Raw genomic sequence first — 23,628 nt, 5'->3', positions numbered from 1 at the left:
AGATGCCACCGAATATTCTTCTCAGGATCCTTCGTTCAAATATAAGCAGATTTTCATCTGCCTTGGAAATGGTCCATGTCTCCGACCCATATGTCAACACTGGTTGTATAAGGGTTTTAGTCAGTTTAAAATATCCATAAATAAATTGATACACTGTTACGTTTCGGGATATAGAGACTTGAAGAAGGTCTAAACTTTAACGTGCGAAACACATTGTTTATTTCTTACCCACAAGCTGAATCTTATTTTAATCAAAAGAATATGATGGTGCAACATTACAGTAAAAAGTTTACCATGGAAACTTTTCAGCATAGCGTCGATTAAACAAGTTTCAACATTTGGGTACGAAATCGATCTTTTTCGACAAAAGCCACCCACCTAGCATGTTTAGCAAGAAATAAAACCTAGTTTATTTGAGATTTATTTCCAAAACATTACATAAACCAATACTATTTTTAGAAATAATGGAACAAGATAATTTGTTTTTTCCATAAAATCTATTATAAATAAATTATTTACGAAGTTTATTGAAAAAGATATATTAATCATAAATATTTATGTTTTACAATATAAATTACCTAAAATATTACTAAAATTTTTTATTAAATAATGCATATTCGTAATGTACGCAAAAAGTACATACAAATTAAAAAAGGAAGGTCAAAATCTATAAACAAATAGGTAGAAATTGTTGAAAGATAATCTGTCACAATTAAAACTTTAAAGAATGTTCTTTCAAATGACGCTAATTAGATCTCTTAATTGTTATAAGTAAAGCTGCCGCCAACTAAAAAAAGGGACCAACTTCTTCCCGAATTGAACTGGCACCACTTTTTCTTTTTTCCAGCTTTCCAAATATGAAAAAAAAAAAATTCGTGTAGGCAACAGTTAATCTAATTCTTTATAAGCAAACAATCTACATGCTTTTGCAATATTTAAAATCGTTCTTTATTTTTTTTTATAATATTGATAGAATTTAAAAATAAATCTTCTTGCATAAGCTTTTCGTAGAATTACTGTAACTTCTTGGTTTTCTGATTTATATTATTGCAACAAATTTAATTTGGAATAAACAAATAAAATAACTTTTAAAGGCTCTCAGTTCATTTTAAAAAAAGTTATTAACCTTTATAAAAAACGAACATTAAAAAAAATGCCATTTTGAATTTTTTTGTATTACAAGTTTTATTACTCTCAAATTTGTTTTGGCTAACCGGCCAGCCAAACAGTCGTTTGCCTGGCCGGTGAGTGTCACAAACAGGGTACTGTTTTGCTTATTTCCCTGACCTAATAGTATAAATTTGATATGATCATGAGGTCATTGTGGTCTATCTTATTTGATTTCAGGACATTCATTAATTGTTCATGTCCTACTTTATCGAATCCTTTATTATAGTCAATAAACCTCGCATATATATCTTTATTGACGTCCAGGCACCTTTGTATTAGAATGAGTGAAGCTTAAGAGCTCTTGTTAACGACAACGGTCAACGGGTCGATTTTGAAACCATTCCGTTGGCCGTTGCTCAGTGTCTTTCAGGTTCGTATGAATGTTTGTTCACGCAACGGCAACCAATCCGTTGGTTAACTTTTCACCGTCTACGTATCCAGTCCCCCTCGGCAAGACGTTCGTCGGACCGTTTCAGTGAACCATTTTAGTTTATGCAAGTTTGTTGACGGCATTGGACGAGAATCCGTTGTTTCAATAAATTTCTTTCTTTGTTGCTGCTAAAATAAGGATTTTGATATGGAGATTTTAATAAGTGCGGTCGAAAATCGACCTGTGTTGTGGGATAAAACCACGGAATGATAAAAAATCTATTGAGTTTGTAATTTTTTTTAGTTTTTTTATAACCGAAAGGTTTTATTCTGTTATACTAATAACAGCTAGTCATTCAGGAGGTGCAATGCCTCATATTAGTGTCAGCTTGTTTTAATTTATCATGTACTATTCCTAACAATTTGCGGAAAGTTTCTTGTCCCATTCGGAAGTAATTGAAGAATTTTGTTTCGTCTTTTTTCAATTCTTCGTAAAGTGTATGGAAAGCACCATACTTTTCTCTTTCTAACAAAATAGGATGTATCCATATTTTTCTTTTACGCTTCTCCCGCTTCTTCTGCATTTTTTTATACAAATAACACGCTAGTATAATTTTTTGATTTGATGACAACATGATATAACATGTATTGCGTGCACAAAACTGACGATATTTCGGAGATTCTATACTGTCAACGGACGCATATCCCTTGAAATTTATGAACCCTACACGGGTACCCGTTTAGCATCGGCCCGTTTACGTTTTATACGCTAGTTTCTTCATATTCGTTATAATTTTTTTCTTTTTAGAATGTGTAACAGTTAGGTCTTATTCGCATGAGAATTAAAAAACTTTGTGCGTTCTTTATAAAATTCGAGACTGATCGTTTCGGGAATGTGATTTTTAACTGTTTTATTCAATAAATGCACTCATTTAATGAAGAATGACAACACAATACAACGGTATTGAAAATTTAATTATCATTACTAATAAATTAAATAAAACAAAAATCCCACCTAAGATAACCTTTTATTAGTGATTCAATTATATCTATGTTATAAGTGAAACAATGATTATGTATGAAATATAATTAATAAAAAATTGAGATGGCATCTCACAAATGGAATAAATCCACATGTTAGACACCAATCAATCTAAGCCTAATAAAATCTTTCCTAAGACAACTAACTACAATACGATCATCATTGATACCCAAGTTGACGAGAACACAACAATAAGACGTGATATCAAGGAATCTCATGCATCTCTCTCAAATGTGCAAGCATTTTGATGATTCCCCCTCCAGGTGTCCAATTTAAATGCAACATATAAAAACAACTGTGCCGTCAAAAACACGCTATAAATTGCCAAAACTATATAAGAGAATCAACCAAATCCTTGGAAGTTGTATATTTATGCCTATTTACTGTAAAAAAGATATAAAAAATCCAAAATTAATTATCTTCTGTGTTTGTTAGTTGATGAGACCCTTGGCCTTGAAGAGATCACGCATGAGCCCCTTGAGGTACTTAATTTCACGATTTAGATCAGATATTTGACTCCCCAAATCCACGTTCTTGTCCAGAAGACCCTTTTCTTCATGGAGAATTACCTCGATCTCGGCCTTCTTTTTTTGGCGATACCTGGTAGCAGCATTTTTGTTTTGCTCCTTCTTGCGGACCTTCTTGTCCTCGGTGCCGCTTTTGGAGTAAGGTCTGGTCCTTTTGCGGGATGATTTAGAAGGAAGTTCGTCGTTGTACTGTTCAATTGGCTCTGGCATCCATTCTGGATCAGAAGAGCAGTCGCCAAAGTTGCTGCTACTGCTACTACTGCTCGGGGATCCAGGACTGCTGCTTCCGCTGCTGCTCCATTGCATGTCTTCCACACGAGTTCTGACTAGCTCGTCCACGACGGCCAGCTCCATAGCTATATCCGGCTGAGGAGTATTAACGGGCAAGGAATAGTTGATCTCATAGCTCTCTGGCAGAAATTGCTTCTCCGGTTGAGCATAAACATGCTTGTTTTCCACTGGATACTGTAGAAGCGGCTCGAGATTGGTGAGCATCGGTTGACTCGGGGGAGACTGAGGTGGAGTGAGCGTGCCATGGGAGAATTCAACAACTTCGTACACGTTCTGGAATTCCTTGAGGAAGTATTGAGTGTCGTTGGAGTTGACAAACTCATTCTTCAAGTTTTGAACAGGTACTGGAATGGCACGCGGAGGTTCCACTTCGTCCAGGATTGGTAGTATTTTTTCATCGAGAAGGAAGGGTTCTGAAACAAAGAAAAAAATATATAAAATATAATATTAAAATTATGGAGGATATTAGCAAATATTTCCATCGAAATTTATGATTCGACCGAAATCGAAAATCGGTTGAAGTCTAACGATTTCATTTTTACATTTTTACGTTTGTTTGTGACGTTTTTGTCAATATATGTCGACGAGTGTAAAATATTAAATATTCCAAAGTATTTTTATAAAATTTTATAGACTTAGAAAGTTGCTTGATTCTATACTGAAAAAAAAAATAGAAATGTATTGGTAGCGGGAACAACTAGTTACTAATATAGAAGAAGAAATATTAACGGCTTTTTATAGACTCATAAAAAACTCTGCTTTCTCATTCACATGAAGGCGACTTTCGGAACTGTTGACATTAATTTACAAAAGACTAAATACCCAACATGATTGAATGCTATGTGAGGATTTGAAATTTTTAGTAAAAAAAAAAGTTTTAAAAAAGGCCTATTTTTATATGCCAGTGGAATAGAGCAATCGGATATAGACTATCATGGAATATACTGTAAAGATATGAATGAAATAATGGCTGAAAATAAGGTGATGCGCAAAGAAAACAAAGAACTAAACTAAATCAACCGATGGAGACTAAAACGGTTAGAAAGCGACAAGAATAAAAATAACGTAATTTTATACAACGTAATAACGTTAATACAGGATAATTGAAGACTAAAACGAAATAAAAGGGAAGAAGAAAAAATAATTGAATGAAAATTTATTTAATCAATAAACCCTTTCGGTTAATTAATACTAATAATTTTGAATAAAACCCTTTATAAAAAGGTATATAAAAAACCCAGTTGGGCTATGTTGCATTGACAAAACGTTTTCGGAATAAATATTCCATCATCAGTGTCAAGTTAATACATGGATGAAGCCACTAAATATGTGGGTAAAAACCCTTTAAAAATTATTAAATAAGACTTGATCTACATTATGTCTAATTTACATTTAAGATGTTAAAGTTACCGTTGGATAGGTAACAGGGCGACATATGACTCTACATTATGTAGAGTCATATGTCGCCCTGTTACCTATCCAACGGTAACTTTAACATCTTAAATGTAAATTAGACATAATGTAGATCAAATCTTATTTAATAATTTTTAAAGGGTTTTTACCCACATATTTAGTGGCTACATCCATGTATTAACTTGACACTGATGATGGAATATTTATTCCGAAAACGTTTTGTCAATGCAACATAGCCCAACTGGGTTTTTTATATACCTTTTTATAAAGGATTTTATTCAAAATTTTTAATATATGGTATACAGCCAAATACAGGAACTTTGTTTCCTTGTGGATACTAATAATTATTTTCCATGATTGTCTATTTCGGGTTAATTGTCTTATCGTGCTCCATTGCAGTCTTCTCTCCTCTACTTCTTGTCTGACTTGACCCTCCCATCTCATTATTGGATGTTCTAACTTCTTTTTCCCTTGTACTCTGACTTCGTATACTTTTTGTTATTCTTTCGTCGATATATATGTCGCCTAGCCATTCTAACGGTCTTTTACCCATAATTCTCCCTATTGCTTTTAACTTTAATTTCTGTAGCTTTGATTTTTCTTTTGTTATTTTTTGTTAATGTCCAGGACTTACTTCCTTGGGTATCTTTTTTTTACATAACGTTTTTCTTATTGTATGGTATAGTTTTCCTACTTTTTCTATGTTGTTGTTTATTTATTTATCTATTTTCCCCTTTTCTTCAATGATGGTCCCTAAGAAGTTGTAATTGTTAACCTGTTCCAATATTAGTCCTACATTAATTTTTATTTTTTTTGCTCCTTAGTCACTACCATTGTTTTCTCCATGTTCATTTTCCTTAGTTCTTTTATTATATATATTTCCGGTGGCATTTCTTTTGCTGTAATTATTTCATTTAGCAGTTCTCCTAGAGATTTTTCTAATTTTAATTTATCAACGGCTACTTTAATTTCGTCTACTATATTGCCTTTTTTACTTCTTGTTTAACTTTGTATCTGACCATTTTACATTTTTTGTAGTCGTCCTCTGTTGGTGTTTCGAAAGTTTTCCAGTTTTTTTTTTTTTCTTTCAGTTTAAGTTGTATTACTTTTGTCCATCATTTGTTTTCCTTCAAATATATATTTGTGTTTTTTGTTGTTCTGCATAGTTCTTTTGCTGTTGTGAGTATAATTTCTTTAAATTGCTTCCATTTATTCTCTATTGTTAATTTTCTCCCTTGTCTCAAACTATTTATTTAGTTTTTGCTAGTATTTTTCTTTATTTCTTGTTTCTCTTAATTTGTAGCTTTTTATTTTTGCTTTGGTTATTTTCGTTCTTTTTTGCTCTGTTGCATTATGCCTACATATCATACTTTTCTTATGAACAAGTAATGATCGCTGTTTATTATTTCTGACGTTCTTTTTCCTTTATATATTTATTCATTAAGTTTTTTTTTGTTAGAAAATAGTATATGATTGATTTTCTTCTTTCGAGGTGACTTCTCTGATAAATTTGTGTATAATGTTGTGCATAATTTTGAATTCATATTATTGATAATCAATGATTAATTATAACGTAGCTAAATTGTACAATGTAGCCATGTTGTACAATTTAACAAATAGTGTACCTATCTTTAGAGGTGTCATCGTTTTTTATATGTTCTCGTTTTTTTTTTACATATTTTAACCTTAAATTAATTTTTACGTAAACCTGTTTTTTTCCTTATAAAAAAAATCTGTTTGTAGTTGTTCTTTTGAATAATTCTCCACTGACGTTAAGATCAATTAGTAGAACTACATATTCTTATTAGGAACTGGTTACATATATATATTTATGTACGAAACGTTTTTCAATATAGGAATGAATATTATGTTTTTATGGGACGAAATTACTGGTTGCGATTGTGATGATAATAACATTTTTAAATAACTAATGTTGGTAATTTCGATTTCCACTCTGGAAATAGTAGTCCAATACAATAACATAAACAAACTTCGGTTATACATTTTTCAGAATTTGTATTAAAAATATAGGAGATGCTTAGACAGGACATATCGGTAAAAAGCATTGATTTTGATGTGACCCAAGATAGAAACTTATTGAGAAATGTAATTAGGGAAGCCGACCCTGTATAGGGATAAAGGCAATAGAGTGAATATAATAGATGGAGAGTTTTAGTTTGACCTGATATAAAATGAGTCATGAACTTTTAGCATAAGTGACTATAAAAAAATGTTTGATTGTCCTTAAGTATTGTTAGTGAAGTGGAAGGCCCAAATAATGAACATATCATAGATTCAAAAATTATTCTTGTACGAATTAAAAAAAAAGAAAGGGAAAACAACCATCAGGAGATAAGGAAATGTAGAAAATATTAATTATATTGTATTGGATAAAAAATTACGGATGTGGTAATTGTGGAAAATGCATAAAAATTAATACCAGATACCATTCAGCACCTTATAATTCACCAGATTTAAGTAGATCTATTGGTTTAAAGTTTTTATAAACACTTTTTTGTTGGCGTTTGCAATTTGTGCTTCATTCCTCTAGAATATATTTCGCGAACGAACCTAATACAAAGTATGTGCAACAGGTCTATAAAATGTAAATAAAATCGAAATTGTCTCTTTGTCACTTGTAAATACATTACAGGTACTAGGAAGTGTTTTGTTCTCGATTCTAGACCACTCCTATATGAACGGAAAGTAAATATGCGACCATCAATAAAAATCTTAATATTAAAGCGGAGTGGCACATTTTCCAAGTGGTTGCAGAAATAAAGACAGTTATATAATCAAAGTAAACGTACGATATAATGTATTCAAATTTGTAGAAAAATCTGTGACCGCCTTCGCTAAACGAGAATTCAAAAATAGGCAAGTGGTTTACCTCTATTCATTCAACCATAACATCGATATGCGTATGTAATCTATTCTGAATTTACTCAAAATACATTTTGTCTTTCTTTGTGGTTAGAGAGAGGTACAATCTGAGGAAGTATAAGAAAATCAAGTGATGTTAAATATAAGATTTATTTAAGACTTGGATTGAATAGCTTTGGAAATTAGAGTTTTAGCAAAGCAATACTCCGTGGCAGAGGCAGACTTATTCTCTTTTAATAAAATATTAATACACTATCAGCAGCATCTATGAAAAACGAATGAAGAAGTATTGTTAGAAAAAAACACACGCCTAGAATTTATCCAAGCTAAAAAAATGTACTACAAAAGGCTTTTAAACTGCATTAGAAAATCGACGTAACAGGATCTTCCTCCAAAGAACCGTATTAAAAACAAGAAAAAATAATGTTTATGCTCATTATTTTATATAAATAATGCTGGCTTCGAAATATGAGAAAAACGGCTTAAAAAATATATAAAATTACACAAGCTCGCAATGATAGTCCAGGCGTAATCTGTCGAAAAGCAGAAAATAATGGACATTTTCTATAGGAGTCTATTTTTTGCTGTAATCACTTCAGGATGTACCTTGTATCAATAATCACGATATGCGCCAGTCGCAAACATTCTGCTTAATTTTTTATTTAACAAAATCTGAAAAAAATCGGAAATTTTTGCTTTTTGCGCCCATATTTTGGCTTACAACTCGAGAGATATTGCTCGTACAAAAAAAATTTTAAGATCTGCTAAAAGTGTATTTTGAGAAACAAGCATTCAAAGATTTAATGTCCATGCCTAAGGCGAATCAACACTTGCATTGTTTAAGTCTTTTAGTTTTAAGAATTTTCGATCCATTGACAAAATAATAGAGAACACTTTTATAAAATATGTCCTTTTTTTTCTTTCAAATGAAGAGAATTACATACCTTCTTCTGGAGAACACATTTGGCAGATTAAAACGTGTTCTGCACAAGGCCTATAAATTTTTACTGTTGTATAGTATACTACAGTTATATATTTCAGTATACAAAGGTTTAAAATAATAATCAATGTTATTGTACAACAAGAAAACTTTTATTTTGTTTCCTCATCATCTAAGTCATCAGCACTACTCTCATTGTCTTTTTCAGACAGTGTGCTTTTTTGAAATAAAAGTTTGTAGACGTTTCTACTTTCTTCTCTTAAGTACTGAAACAAGTCTCTCACGTCTTTTATTTTAGACTGATTAATAGAAAACCGAGGCAAAGGTGGAAGAGTAAGGTTAAGTGGTAACGTTTTTGCATATTTAAAAGGGGTATACCTTTCAAAGTAGGTTTAAGAAGCAGCCAGCGTTCCACAAGGTTTATACTTCAGCACGTGATACTGTTGTATTTTAACCTTGAAATATTTATTCATAGGCTTCTTCAAAAAATAAGGAAGAAGTGCTGCATCCCAGTAATATATGATTATAGAGGAGTCATATGTTTGAGGCAGAAAGGAGGAGTTTGTCTGCACCGTACAATCTTTTCTAGGTAGACTTTGGGTTCCTCGACATCTTGAACTCTTTTTAATACCTGTCTTATAACTCTAAAATTTCTGTCGCACTGACTTAAGGAGTCTCCACAAACAGGATAAATATGTGTCACTTCGACTCTGTGTGTGTGTGTGCGTGTTTTGTTTTATGGCACTGGAACTAAGCCAATTAGCCAGAACAAAATTCGACTCTGTATAGTTTTGATATCCAAGAACAAACCCGCAACAAAGTCCGATTTTTATTTTGGCCTCCAGCTGCATCTGATAGAAGAACAATATGTTTGGTATTGGAAATACAGCAAGTAGTGTTGGAAAGCAACACTACTTGCTCCCTTTTTACATTGACATTCTATGAGGGTATATACATATGATCCATCATTATGCACGAGTATATTGAATACGTACATCCATAAAAGTTTTCTATATAACTGTTTTGTTATGCTGAGCTTTGGCAACGGTAGATTTTGTGCGTAATCAACTTCCACGACAAGGATGCCACTATTATCTGTTTATCTGACTGTCTGCATTTCTCAAGTAATCATTTTTTACCTTGGAATATGCCTCGAGTCTCTTTCTACGGAGATTCTAATCAACACGGCATTCATCATTCCGGTTCTTTTCTAGTTTAATTTCACACTCACGACAATAATCACATGTCTCACACGACAAATTTTTCTTTGGTTTCCGTGTTTTCCACGTTTTTCATCAAGTGGAGTTTTCTCAACAATTTTTTTCTGTAATATTCTTACATGCTCTACTCCTACTTAATATAAGTCAACAAAAAAGGAACGGCACACGGGCACATCACAACCAAAAGTTTTAAGATTGTATTTCCAGTGATACTGTTTGCTAATTTTGGGATTTTCTATCTTTCTATACCTTTCTGGAGGCTCCTCTAATGCCATATAACCTGCTAGAAGAGCGTCTTCTTTTTTGAACCATTATCATAAAAAGAGTCAAATAAACGCTTTTGACCTTGCGAAATTATTTTTGCAATACATTTTTCTACACAACACTTACGGACAACAGAAAATACCTTACTATATACAGTTTTCCCGTAAATTTTGACACATACTCCTGTCCACGCTGTCTCTTAGATTTTGCCACGTTTTCTTTCCAATGGTCTTTCTGAACAATGTTCTTTTTGGCACCTTTTGACACCGCGTTATCTGAAATAGCTTTACGACTAGCCATTGCTTTAAAATACACTTAAACTTACAGGTTGTACACATTGTCAGAAATTCACCAAACCAGAGTTGATTTAGAGGCATAAATCTTTCTCAGCTGTGTCGACACTAAAAAAGGGTTGTACCAACGTGAAAAATCGTAATATCGTAAAAAAAAATTTATTGATCTATTAAATTTGAAAATGTATTTTTGTTTTCAAACGTCACAAAAATATTAATTTTTGTGACGTGGTTGACAATATATATCTGGAGGAATACACGATGCCGCGGGATCTTAGGAATCAGACATAATACTCGTACTTTTGGGCGACAATAAGCACAAACGTTCACGAAACTTATCGAGTAGCGCAAAAATCGGTGATTTTTCTTATTTGTCAAAGTGACAATCAATAGAAGTAACCATAGTAACATACAAATTATTTGCGACGTTTTCGGAGTAAAAATGACTTTTTGTGCCTGGGCCTTTTGTTCGTTCGTCAAACGTACAGTATCGCCACAATAAGTATCATTTTTACTCCTTATAAAACAATATAGGTACTATTATTTGAAAATGATGGATAATTTGAACAAATTGTTAAAATTCCCTAGGCCCTCCTAGTTAACCGATTTCAATTTTTCAAAGTTCGTTTGAAAGATTGAGTCTTTCGTTATATGTAAAAAAATCGAATATACTATATGCTTAGTTTGGAGCCAGCATAATTTTACAAACTTGCATTTTTTTGCAGGTCCTCGTTTACAAAATTGTTACGAAAAAACTATTAAACCGATCCCAACTAAATTTAGCACACGTTTCAGTCGTATTATAATGTTTTTCTGGGCAGAATATGAAGGTTGTATGTTAGGTACAAGCGGTCGAAAAATTTAAAGGAAATAAAAAAAAAATTAAACCCAAGATTTGCGCCTGACGCATATTGTAAGTATTGATACAAAGTACATAATGAAGTGATTCCAGCAATAAAATAGACTCCTATGAAAAATGTCCAATTCAAAACATATACCGCCTGGACTATAAAGAATAATTTACAATACAGATCACCACACTTAAAAATGAAGGAGGAAAATGAGTTTTATTACATGGTTTTAAAGTATTCTTGCCACCAATGCCACCTAAACCTAACCAATTTCAATAAGTTTTTGAGACATTTAATTAAAAACAAAATAAATAATCTCACTAGAAAAAAATAATCCTTCACGCTTCAGTCACATGATAATTGATCGGTATAGCAAGAATGAATTCATTGTTCATAGTTGTTTTTTACCATATTGATTATGCGCTCTAACCTGATAAGATACTTGTTTCTTTATGACTATTATAAGAGATATTTGAATTATTAATAATATAATTATCGGCTTCTGGTATGAAATCCACGCCCCAAAGATATGTTAATCTATAAATATAATATATTTTATGATAATATAGTGTACATTTTTTATTAAATAACTATAGACAATAATTATATTCTTGCGCATGCTCACCCAAAGTCGATGAGACAAAAATAATTAATATGTAACGTGATACATATATTGTAGGAAAAAAGATATGTCAAATCTATACAACGATAAAACAAAATATATCGGCCAGATAGCCAGGTAACCATGCGATTCAATAAATAAGACTGGTAGGTTGGAGGTTAGCTAGAAGTCACAAGTTTAAAAATTTCCTCGATGTGAGCAAGCAACTTTAAAGATAGTTTGTTACCGTGGTGAGTTTTGTTAAAACATTTGGGATGTTTTTAAATCTGAATTGGTTATTTTAATAATTTCAAACAATATTTAAAAAAAAAACTTTTAATGTAATCAATGCAACAGTCCAAAACGTTTGATATAAAGGGTTCTTTAAGGGGTCTAAAAAATTAATTTAATTTTTAATAAATTAATCGAAAAATGGGATGATAACTTCTCTAATTTCTTGACTAAAAATAGGCCTTCTCATTATGATCTAGAACCAGCTGTACAAATACTCTCTTCAGCATCACCTATAAGAGTTTCCAAAAGAAAAATTAAAGAGATTTGTAAAGATATGAGAACCGGAAAGTCTCCGAGACCAGGCAATGTCCCTCAGAACTTTAAAAATATGAGACAAACAAGCTGTTTAAAAAACATTTAGCGGATCTTTGTGCATAAATGATTACATCGATTGCAATTATTCCCGTCGAGTGGTAGACTTCCTACATAACTACAATTCATAAGATGGAAAGTAAATGGAACTGTGCTAATTATAGAGGAATTGTAGTACTCAGTACAATTTTAAAAGTATATGGAAAGCTTCTAAATAAACGGAATTGAAATTAAAAAGGAATTAGAGGAACAGCCATGATTTAGAGCGGGATGATCCACAATAGCTAATTTATTCTTCATCTAACAAATCATAAATAAATGGCCAGAATAAAATCAAAACAGTCTCTTCCAAAAAGTTTTAAAATCAACAAAGGACTAAAACAAGAATGATGTTTGTCATCTATCTAGAAAAAGATTTGGAAATTTGTGAACGGAAATGTAAAAATGTGGGTATAGCTCTCAATAATTCAACGATGTATACATTATGCTTTGCAAATAACAAAATAGTACTTTCACAGGAGTATGAGGATGCTGAATATATGATGCAAAAATTAATAGAAGAATACAAAAAATTGGCCTTGTAGGTAAACATCGTCAAAACGGAATTATGGTACTTAAGGAATATCAACAAGAATTAAAAAAAATTATAAGACGAGGACAGTATTTAGACACACAATTAAACCTAGAAGAAACAAGGATTAACGGAGTATATGCCATTACTGTAGAAGAAATAAAAACAGCTAACAAAAATTGAAGAATAAAGATCCAGGACCAGCGATTTACCTATCGAGTTAACTAAATATGCAGCCATAAAAATATATGAGCTGGTTTGTATACTTTTTAATAAGTGTCTTGACACCAGCACAAAGGAACAAAGAGTAAGGCTGCTGAAAAATAAAATTCAAACATCTACGGCGAAATGGAAAGTAGAGGTCTTCACGAAGGAGACTGGAATGACAGAAAACGATGGCGTTTGGGATGAGAAAAGCAACTTTAAGTTGCAAAAACTAGTTATAAATGTAAGAGATACAAATATCTGAGTATGCATATTACGAATGATGGACGAAGGATGAACATAATTTAGAAACAACGAAGAAGTATATTGTAGAATAGATATATAACACAAGAAAATAAAGACAGAATATTTATAACAATAAATAAAAAGTACAACAACTTATATAAAACCTTAGAGGCAACTGAAATGGATTTTTGGAGACGTGTTGCTGGTAAGTCAAGGTTAGATAGGGTTAGGAATAATAGAATTCGAGAAATATGACTGTTGGACACACAATAACCAATGATAAACCAACTAAGATGGTGGTCACGTGCAGAGAATGAGGGAAGATCGTTTAGCTAAACAGATGTTACATTGGACACCACAAGTTAAAAGGAAGAGAGGAAGACCTAGACTAAATTGGAGAGATGGTATTGGCAGAGAGATCAGAGAAAGAGAAATAGACGTCAACTTATGTGAAGACAGATAGGAATGAAAACTGGAAATCTAGTCCAACGTTTTAAACCGATTATATATATATTACAGAAAGAGGAAGCTTACATAGCTGACAGAGAGTTGCAACAAGAGCAAATATCTAATGCTGGATGGTCCACCCCAACGTAAATTATATAAGGAGGAATCGCTATAGAAAGTGCATTTCGAGTAACACAGGCTCAGTCATATTATGTTAAAAGAACGCAATCCATGAAGATATCGACAGATATTATGACCTTAAAATAGAATTTAAAACTCTCACTCGCATAATAAACAGTTCTGACTTAACACAGAACGAAATTATTCGAGAGGTGCTCTCACTTATACTGATGGTCAAAACCATATTGAGGAGTAGGAATACGGGTTCATCGTCCTGACATCAAATTAATATATCTCTGTAAAATAGGCAAAGTTGGTATAACAACTTGAGATTCTGCGAAAATGAAGAAATGAAGCAATGTAAGAACGTTCCAGACGTCATAAATAAGTATATGGAACAAGTTTTCTTCGAACCTGGTCAGGTATTAAACGGATTACAGACTTTCCTAGAAGCCTAGATTTTTGTACCAAACATAGATGTAGGGTATACAAAAAAAAATTTATGTCGCAGCATGAAAATACGTTCAGAGGCCAAACGACCTTTTGAAACCTTCGATCTAAACTAAATCTAAACACTAATGCAGCTTTTCCTTGATACAACTCATGAGTTTCTTATACGTTCCCTGTTAACTATTTGAAGAATTCTGTTTCTCTAAACGACAGCGTTTATTATATTATCGGTCCAAAAATTTCCGTTATATCACCATTAATTTCTAAACTCGCTTCTCTGATTGGTGTCACCGTTACCTCGGCGCATTTTTGTCAATCGACAATTAATTGATAGAAGCGGTAGGTTTCCTATTAATTTAAATATTCTAAAGAACTGGTCTTCGAGGACATTAACATATACATGTACGTAAACACTGCCAGATCACTTTCACTCTACTCTAGTTTCCGTTCTTTTTCGTAAATAAACAACACCCAGTTGTAACACGCATCTTATAGCTGATATAAGAATAGTACGGGAGGTGAACCGAGTTTTAATCATAAAGATTTAGTTGAAGGATGAGTTATGATGTGATAAAGTAAATCCTAAAAGTTTTGGCACAAAATTCATTGGCTTTAATTTTAACAAAAACTTTATCAAGTTGCCTTTGGAAACAATAGTTAATTTACTTTCTTTACTGTAATTTGAGATTAATTTATTTTGAAGTTTTCGCTTGAAGATGCCTTAAGATGCTTGAAGATAAATTAGAAATAAGAAAAAGTATCTACAGGTTGGTTGGACAACTACCGAAACCTTAAATCTGACGAATATTCCAGAATGGAAACATTTATAGAACAATAGCGGAGTGCGAGCAGGAAATACCATGTCTGAATCTTCCAAAAAGTGGAAGACCACGTCCATTTACTGCATAGAGATCAGAGAGATTGGTGAGAAGAGAAAAATAGAAAGTTGGAATATCAACAAGGAGACTGACTCGTCAATACAAATCTTCTAAGAGTACGATATCGTTGGAATGATCTTAAATATCGAAAGAGATGTAAGTATCCTAAAAATTAAAAAAGCGATCATCTCCAGTGTGACAACTACAGAGATATAAGCCTGTTAACAACTGTTTACAAAATATTAGCAAATATTCTCTACGAAAGGCTACAAGTTTACACAGTGAGCGTAATTAGAAAATACTAGGCCGAATTCACTCCAAGAAAATTAATAATTATACTATACACATACTATTTCCAATAGATCGATACAAATATTATCATACGCTAATGTCATGACATATTAGGGCGTAGCAAGCGAGATGCTGAACAATATTTCGTAGCTTTGGAAACGGCGGCGAAACAGGTCGATATATTCATTAACGAAAACAAAACCAAATTGATGCTGGGAACGGGAAACAGTCTTTGGAAGTCATATCTTTAAACGTGTTGACAGCTCACATAACTTGATTCGCTGGTGACTACTATCAACAAAACAGGCGAAGAAATTAAAAGACGAATAAATCTTACAAACAGGGCATTCTATGGACTCCAGAAACAATTCCACTCAATAAACATCCAAAGAAGAAATACAATTATTATGTATACAAAACACTGCTGAAATCGGTCCTCACATATGAGGCAGAAATATGGACTCAATGATGAACGACATATCCCAGGGTATAATACTCCGCAAAATATTTGGAGCTATAAACAACCAAGAACAATGGCGCAAAAGATATAACTTTGAATTACAGTCGTCGTAACGTTCATTAAAACATAGAGACCCCCACAGGAATACCTGTAATAGGGTACTAATACATACTCCATCCCGGGTTATTAAAAATCAGATGGCACCATGTCGCCAGAACCCGAACAGAGAGGCGACGAATCTTGGAGCATCCAAATTTGCAAATATGATGAATTTTATTTATAACAATTTTAATTAACTTTCATAATATAAAATATTCTATACGATAGCCGTGTTAGAAAACAGAATATGAAGACAAAAACTTATAAAGATGTTCTAGAGGAATTAACATTTACTACATAAAACATACAGGAGACTTAAGCTTGGGAAATGTAATAATCGGTCAAGAGCGCTGAAAAATACGATACATTTCTTCTTGTTTCTAAATTAAATTGTTTCCCATCCAAAGGACTTTGTTCAACAAAGAAATAGAAATTTTTAGTTCTTATCTAGTATAAACCTTGATAAGGAATAGAACGAGGACCGGTTATCAGCAAGCCGGAGATTGTGAGCTCAAGGGGTCAACTCTGACACTAAAAATTCTATTTTAAAACCAACGAGACAATTTTTAATTCTATATTTAAGACGGCGTTTGTCAGTATCATTAACCAAATTAACCATTGTTTATCTAACTACACTATGTAAATAATTTTCGTAAGGAAAAACGTGTTTGATTTTGCATTTTGACTAATCATGTTACGGTAGTACAAATGCATTAGCAATTACGGCATATGTTCGCTCCTCAGAATTGGTAATTTTTTATTGAGGTTTATAAAAATGTAGAAAACGAATAAAATGGTTACAGACAACACGTAAATTCCAAGATAAGAGAGGAGACAAGGATTTAGGACTACGTAATGGAACAATGTAGGGTCATTAAACTGCTCATACGGTCGAATAAGATACAATCAAAATAAGTGTTAAAAAGAAAATAGAAAGACAACTACTCAGGACAAAAAAAAAATTTTAAAAACAATAATAATTTGTTTTTTTATAGAAAAGATACTACACAAAATAAACAAAACTTTACTTAGATTCAAAAGTCACAAATGTAACATTTTTAATTTTTCACTGAGCAGTTAAAATTAATATCTTGTACTCGTATAATTGATGATTAAAGTTTTTTACAGAATAAACATGTTAAAACCTTGAATAATTATGTATCTTGCTAAAATATAACATTTTTGAACTTAGAAGCCGATAAACCGAATTCTTTTTTGATAATAAGGTGGTAATTAACATATGGAACACCAACATGTGGATTCTTATTCGCTAAAATAAGATAAATATATTCACACATGTTTCGGTATTTGTATTTTCATACATCACTATGTTAATCTGCTAAATTGTCTGTCGATTTGGAATATTCCGTTGATTCAACACGGTTCAGACAAGGACAAGTGACGATTTGAAGAATACTAAAAATACCGCTTGTCTCTGAATGAAGATACTGGTTTTTAAGTAATTGAAAAAGAAATAAAACTGGAATATTACTTAGTAGTACAAGACATTATTGGTAAACATTGTTATAAATGGTTTTGTATAAAATCGTAATGTATTCAGCAGGTTTAATCGGTCATTTAAGATGGCAAATAAAAGAAGCCAATTATTTCATTGAATTAATAGATACATTTCGGTTTTTTATTTTTTAGAAGCTTCCTCAGTTCTCTACAACAAATAATGGTGTAACTTTAAGTAGAAAACAACAATGGTGGAATTAATAATTACAGACAATTTGTAGGTTTTGTTAGATGATATAAAAATTGTATGGTTACTTAACATTAAAAAGAAACTGCTTAACGAGAATCAAAAAACATAAATAGAGCACTACTGTTAATTAATTATTGTCTGGTGATTTAAATTTAACAGGCGGCTTCATTTGGCTATATTGTTTGAAATCCTATATAGACAAAACGACATTACGTCTTCACCTTCGAAAATTTTTTGTTGGTAGCCGAGAGCATCTTACAATGCACGTATCTATTTCTACGTGGGAGATCCATAAGGGCTTATAGAGTTGCGCGATTGTCAAAGGCATTAAAGATAGAATTTATAGGATTCGTGGAATAATTTATTCAACAACTGGGCAAAACGGCAACCATACTAAGCATTAAATAAGGCTTTTTATATAGATCTAAAAAAAAAAAGATTTTTCACAAAGAAAAGATTGGCACAAACACAAATTAAAAAAGGCAAAAACGTAAATTGAAACTGAATTTATTATTTGTTGATGAGATCTATCAGTAAAACAATATCCCCATTTTATGCAGTGATTTTTCTTTAACTTTTACACGATCTGCCAAAGAAAAACTTTAAAAATAAACCGAAGGGAAATATTTAACACATATACATGCATATTGTATAAATCAGCATACTGGTTTTATTCAATTTACTGGTATTTTATCAACTTTCGTGATTTTTAAAAAAATTATTATATGAACATTATGCATGTACCACTTAAATTCGTACCTAAAATGTTTATTATCAGTATAATGGTGTAAATAGTTACATTTTTATGTTCACACTCTGTAAGTAATAGGTTGATTCGTTTTTAACGTGTCTCTTCTAATATATATGTACAGGGTTGGAGACTCAAAAGAGTCCACCCTTATATTTGGCAATATTCATGGGGTTTTAAGACAATACTAAAACAGGTAGATTTTTATTCCAAAGGTGACATATTTTAACGATATAGGTACAGTTTGTTAAGCAGTAAATGGTTGACTTCAATTAGTATCGACTATAAACATCCTGGGTTAACCGAGAATAGTATAAACGGCCCAGTTTCAGGTAACAATGGTTTACCTGAGGTATAAGGTCTAACAATGGGCAAAGTGAGATAAATTTAATATTTACGACCGCACTAATTGAAGTCAACCATTTTCTGCTAAACAAACTTTATCTGTCATGACACTTTAATACTGATTCATAATTTTAAAGAGACGAATTGATGTATGTTTCTTCAGGTAGGAGATTAACCAAATTACGTCTCATTTACCAACCCCCTCACTCACAGTACCACAAACCTTTAATTGTATATAGGGAATACAAAATGACACATCATTAGACAGGTATTTTGCTGGAGAATGCAAGCATTCATGATTTTTTATCCATATTAACTCTATTCTTGTGAAAAAGTATAAGTTTATTTGAAAGTATTACACCTCTTAAAAACTAACCGTAACGCCTATGTTTTGTCAGTGTCAATTTAAATTTTTTCCCGTCACGTCAAAAACGAAATTTGCAACATTAATAGGAAGCTTAACCAAATGAGAATAAATAAAATAGAACTTTTAAAGTAATAGATTCAAATCAATTCAAAACACTTAGGTCATTAGCTATATTTATTTAATTAAATATTCAAAATGATATCCACCAACGTCCATACGATTATACATTCGCTACTAGACTACATTCATGAACTTAAAGGACTTAAATCGGGGGATCTTGTTGGCCATTCAATAAAACCTCTTCGTCCAATCCAGTGACTATGAAACCGTTCGGTATCGCCTTACGTTGATGCCTCAATGCGCCGTGTTGTTGGAAAAACAAATCATCGTCTGACGACTTTCATTTTCGATTATATCTGTCAAAAATGGGATCAACTGTGACCTCTAATAATTCTAAATATACTTATCCATTCAAATTTTGTTGCAAACCCGACAATACGATCCCCGTAAATGTATGACCATAAATGTCTGCCATACGTTTAATTTCAATAACATTCAATAAGAACATTCATCACTGTAGTCGCCTGCCGGGATCATCTTAATTTATTTCCCGTATGGGATTTCCCGTAAACATATGGAAATCATTTCAAAGCCTTCTGTGACAGAATAGACCATTTCGAATGAATATAAAAAAGTACTTATTTAAAATCGCTGTTAAACGGCTACTAGACAAGGTAAAAAGCTTCTGTTCGTTCGGAAAAATATTTCCATGACATTTTTTTTTGCATAATCACTTACATGAGATACCCCAAAATAAGGTTCAATAGGTGCTCAGGCGAAAAGTTGTTCAAATTTTCTTAAACAAATACTCAACAATCAATTTTTTCGGCCTGCACATTTTTTTTTATATTTTTTGGATCATTATGAACAAAAAAGGTATGTTGTAAGTTTTCTTTAAAGTTGATGGTTTTCGAGTTATAAATAATTTAAAACTAAAAAAAAAACACGCAAAATGACGATTTTGCACGCAAAATGACGCTCAAAAACAAGTAGTTCAAACCTTCTTCTCGCTCCCGATAAAAATTCTGGGCTTATTTTATTTTAAAACATTGTTTTTTAATTGTGAATGCAGCGCGTATGGCAGGGTGGGCGCTTATTTGTACAATGAGAATTAAAACCAGCAACAATTTATGCCATAGATCTTGTTTCTCTCTCGTATACACGTCGCAGCCCGAGCCCCCGTCCTGCCATAAGCGCTTCATTTACGATTAAAAAACAATGTTTTAAAATGAAATAAGCCCAAAATACTTATCGGAAAATGATAGAACAAAAAATATTTTTGTTTACTTGCGTTTTTAAGCCGTGAAAGTAGTAATTTTGTGTTTTTTCAGTTTTAAATTTGTTTATAACTCGAAAACGATCAAGTTTAGAGAAAAATTACAAGAGACCTATTTTGTTCAGCATAATCCAAAGAATTTAAAAAAATTCATTGTTACAATTTGATTACAAAAACCTGAACAACTTTTCGCCTGGGCGACCTCTTGAACCTTATTTTGAAGTATCTCCTGAAAATGATTATGCAAAAAAATCTCACTTTTAATAAATTGATACTTTTTCATAAGAACAGAGTTAATATGAAAAGAAAAATCATGGATGCCTGAATTCTCCAGCGAAATACATGTCTAATGATGTGCCACACTTGTCTATTCCCCCTATTTAAAATTGAAAGTTTGTGGTACTGGAAGGGAGGGGGTTGCCTAATACCAGATGTCTACATCGTTAAAAGATGAGCTATTTGGAATAAAAATCGACATGTTTGTGAATGTGCGTTACAAAGGGCCAGCCACAAACTATATCTGGTGTGTAAAAATTTCAATACGAAAATATCAACAAAAAAGACGAAGGTTATGGAGTTTGAAGGTAAATATGTTACACGCCAAAAGGAAGAACTAAAATGAAGAACAAGATATATGTTCCATCTGGAGGACAACTTAGTAAACAGTCTAAAAAAAGTTGGACAATTTGCAAACTTACTTTTTGACCCGCAGAACCTGGACCTATTTTTTACATACATTACTGTATATAATGACAGTTGTTGAGAAAGTTTAATTGCTTGATTGCGTAAGTAAAAAGTCTCGAACTTCTATTTACAATAGAGAACAAGAGGTCAACAGTTTGCTTAGTTTTTAGGAAGAGGATTTGTTTTAGCACTGATATGAGCAGTCTAATGATCTGTGCACAAATTTCAAGACTAATGCTTCTATATGTTGCTCATTCTCTCCATATAAAAGAAACTTATTTGATATTTTTTATAAAATTTAAATCTAGTTCACGATTACATACTATGTGGAGAGTTTACAGTTATTTGCATGATTTTTGATAAAAAAACGGAAAGTAGCACTCTGGGACTGACTGAGGAGGGGAATCATAGCTTTCTTATCGTCTACGCACGGAGCGATGGTTTTAATTCAATTTCTTTATTTTATTTTAGTTTATTTTATTAAGAAACACGCATGGGACTGCGTTTGCTACACCACGTAGTGAGTGGTCGCGCGATCTGTCGTTACATTGCGTTCCTTTTGTTTCTATTTTTTCACACCTATGCGCGATTCATTGCATCGGTCAATGAATTGCGTCCGTCGTCCGCGATAAGAAAGCTGTGCTTCCATAAAGATTTATCGAGTTTCTATGTTTTATATATGTTGGATGCAGAACAAGAAATGGAGGAGTTCATCTATGAATTGACTACTTAAAAGTTTGACTTTTCTTAGTAGTAGAAAAAAGCTATTCAAGAAAAAAAAAACAATACAAATTGATGACATACTAAAAAACAACAAGAACATTATGAAAGACGTCACAGTAATAAACATTTTATATGTATATGTCTTTACTCTTTATGTATATCACTTTATTATAAATGATTTTTATTTCAGATAAATCTGTACATTTTTTTTATTTGGTCATTCTTTTAATAGGCTTCTAGATATACAAAAATCATACTATTTTTTGTTTATTGATAGTTGTAACAATGTATTTAACATTATAAATTATAAACAAACACTCGTCAATTTTAATCAATGAATACGAATGAAGCGCTGAATACAATTTCGATTTAACCCATCCAAAGGTTAACAAAGCATGTGGTCGCTTTTTATGACTGGGTTATTTCAGTAGCACAACACATTCAGTTTTTGTATTTATGCAAAATATCATTGTTAACAGGAAAATCCCAAGATGGCCATTGCAATAAGAGTGAGATAAAGTGAGTTGTATAAAAACACAAGCAGAAAGTATAGAGAGCACGTGCTACGTGCCACATTGCCCATAAAGAATATGAAAAATAAGTGAAAAGACTATTATGATTAATATGAATAGTCGTGCAGTGGAAAGGGAAATATGAGACTGGTAGAAAATACATAAATAAGATGATATAATATTTTAATGTCTTACAAAATTCTTGTTTTATATAAAATGTTTTAGTTTATGTTTTACGCAGTAACTTGAGACAGAATAAATTTTTTGAAGAAAATAACAATATAAACTATGAAAACAATAAAAAAAAAATAACAAAATGCAGTACGCGTGAAAAGTAGTAAGAGGTAATGAATTAGCGAAAAACTGAAACAAAATCTGTGCTTTTAATATCGTGTATTGCCTGCCTTCTAGTGCTTGAACAACTGCAAAAATTCGCCTATACATGTATACATTCTTGGAATGACATTAACAAAGGTCTGGTCTAGATTGCCCCGTTCGTCATTAAGTAGTGCTTCCAGGCTGCTTGGATGTACAGGGATACGACAAAAAGACAATATCCAGAGAGATAAAGAGATGAAAAAATCGCAAATACGAGGCATAAAGTAGAACTTCTACACCAATTTATTATTAGAACACTATATCAGAATAGGCTACAGAATATGCTACAGATGAACGAAGAAGGGACCCAACAGAAATGCATTAACACCTAAAGGAAAAAATAAACAAAACGGCAAACGAAGTGCTAGATATTGAACAACACAAGAATAAATATTTGGAAAAACACAGTGATGACGACTTAGAAGAGATGATTAAAAAAAAGTACGTTTCATAAATGGCTAAACGACAACACCCCAGGAACACGAGAACAATATGTTATCTTCAGACAAGTGAAGCAAAAATAAGGCTCGAAAAGAAAGAATAATGGGAGAGAATGTGCAGAGACATAGACAATACGATAGGGTATAACAG

General features: G+C 32.2%; 1 protein-coding gene across 1 annotated transcript in view; it reads right to left on the bottom strand.

Moving 5' to 3' along the window:
- Positions 1-2,548: 2,548 nt before the first annotated feature.
- The window catches only part of crc (bZIP transcription factor crc), a 60,221-nt gene continuing 39,141 nt past the window's right edge, over positions 2,549-23,628 (bottom strand). Inside the window, exon 3 of the mRNA XM_072541478.1 lies at positions 2,549-3,812. Coding sequence (XP_072397579.1) covers positions 3,013-3,812 — 800 coding nt within the window. The 3' untranslated portion in view covers positions 2,549-3,012. The remainder of the gene's footprint in view (positions 3,813-23,628) is intronic.

The sequence above is a fragment of the Diabrotica undecimpunctata genome, chromosome 1 (genome assembly GCF_040954645.1).
Source record: "Diabrotica undecimpunctata isolate CICGRU chromosome 1, icDiaUnde3, whole genome shotgun sequence".
NCBI lineage: Eukaryota > Metazoa > Arthropoda > Insecta > Coleoptera > Chrysomelidae > Diabrotica > Diabrotica undecimpunctata.
The sequence above is the reverse complement of the archived record's forward strand: the minus strand, read 5'-3'. Positions and strand labels throughout refer to the sequence as shown.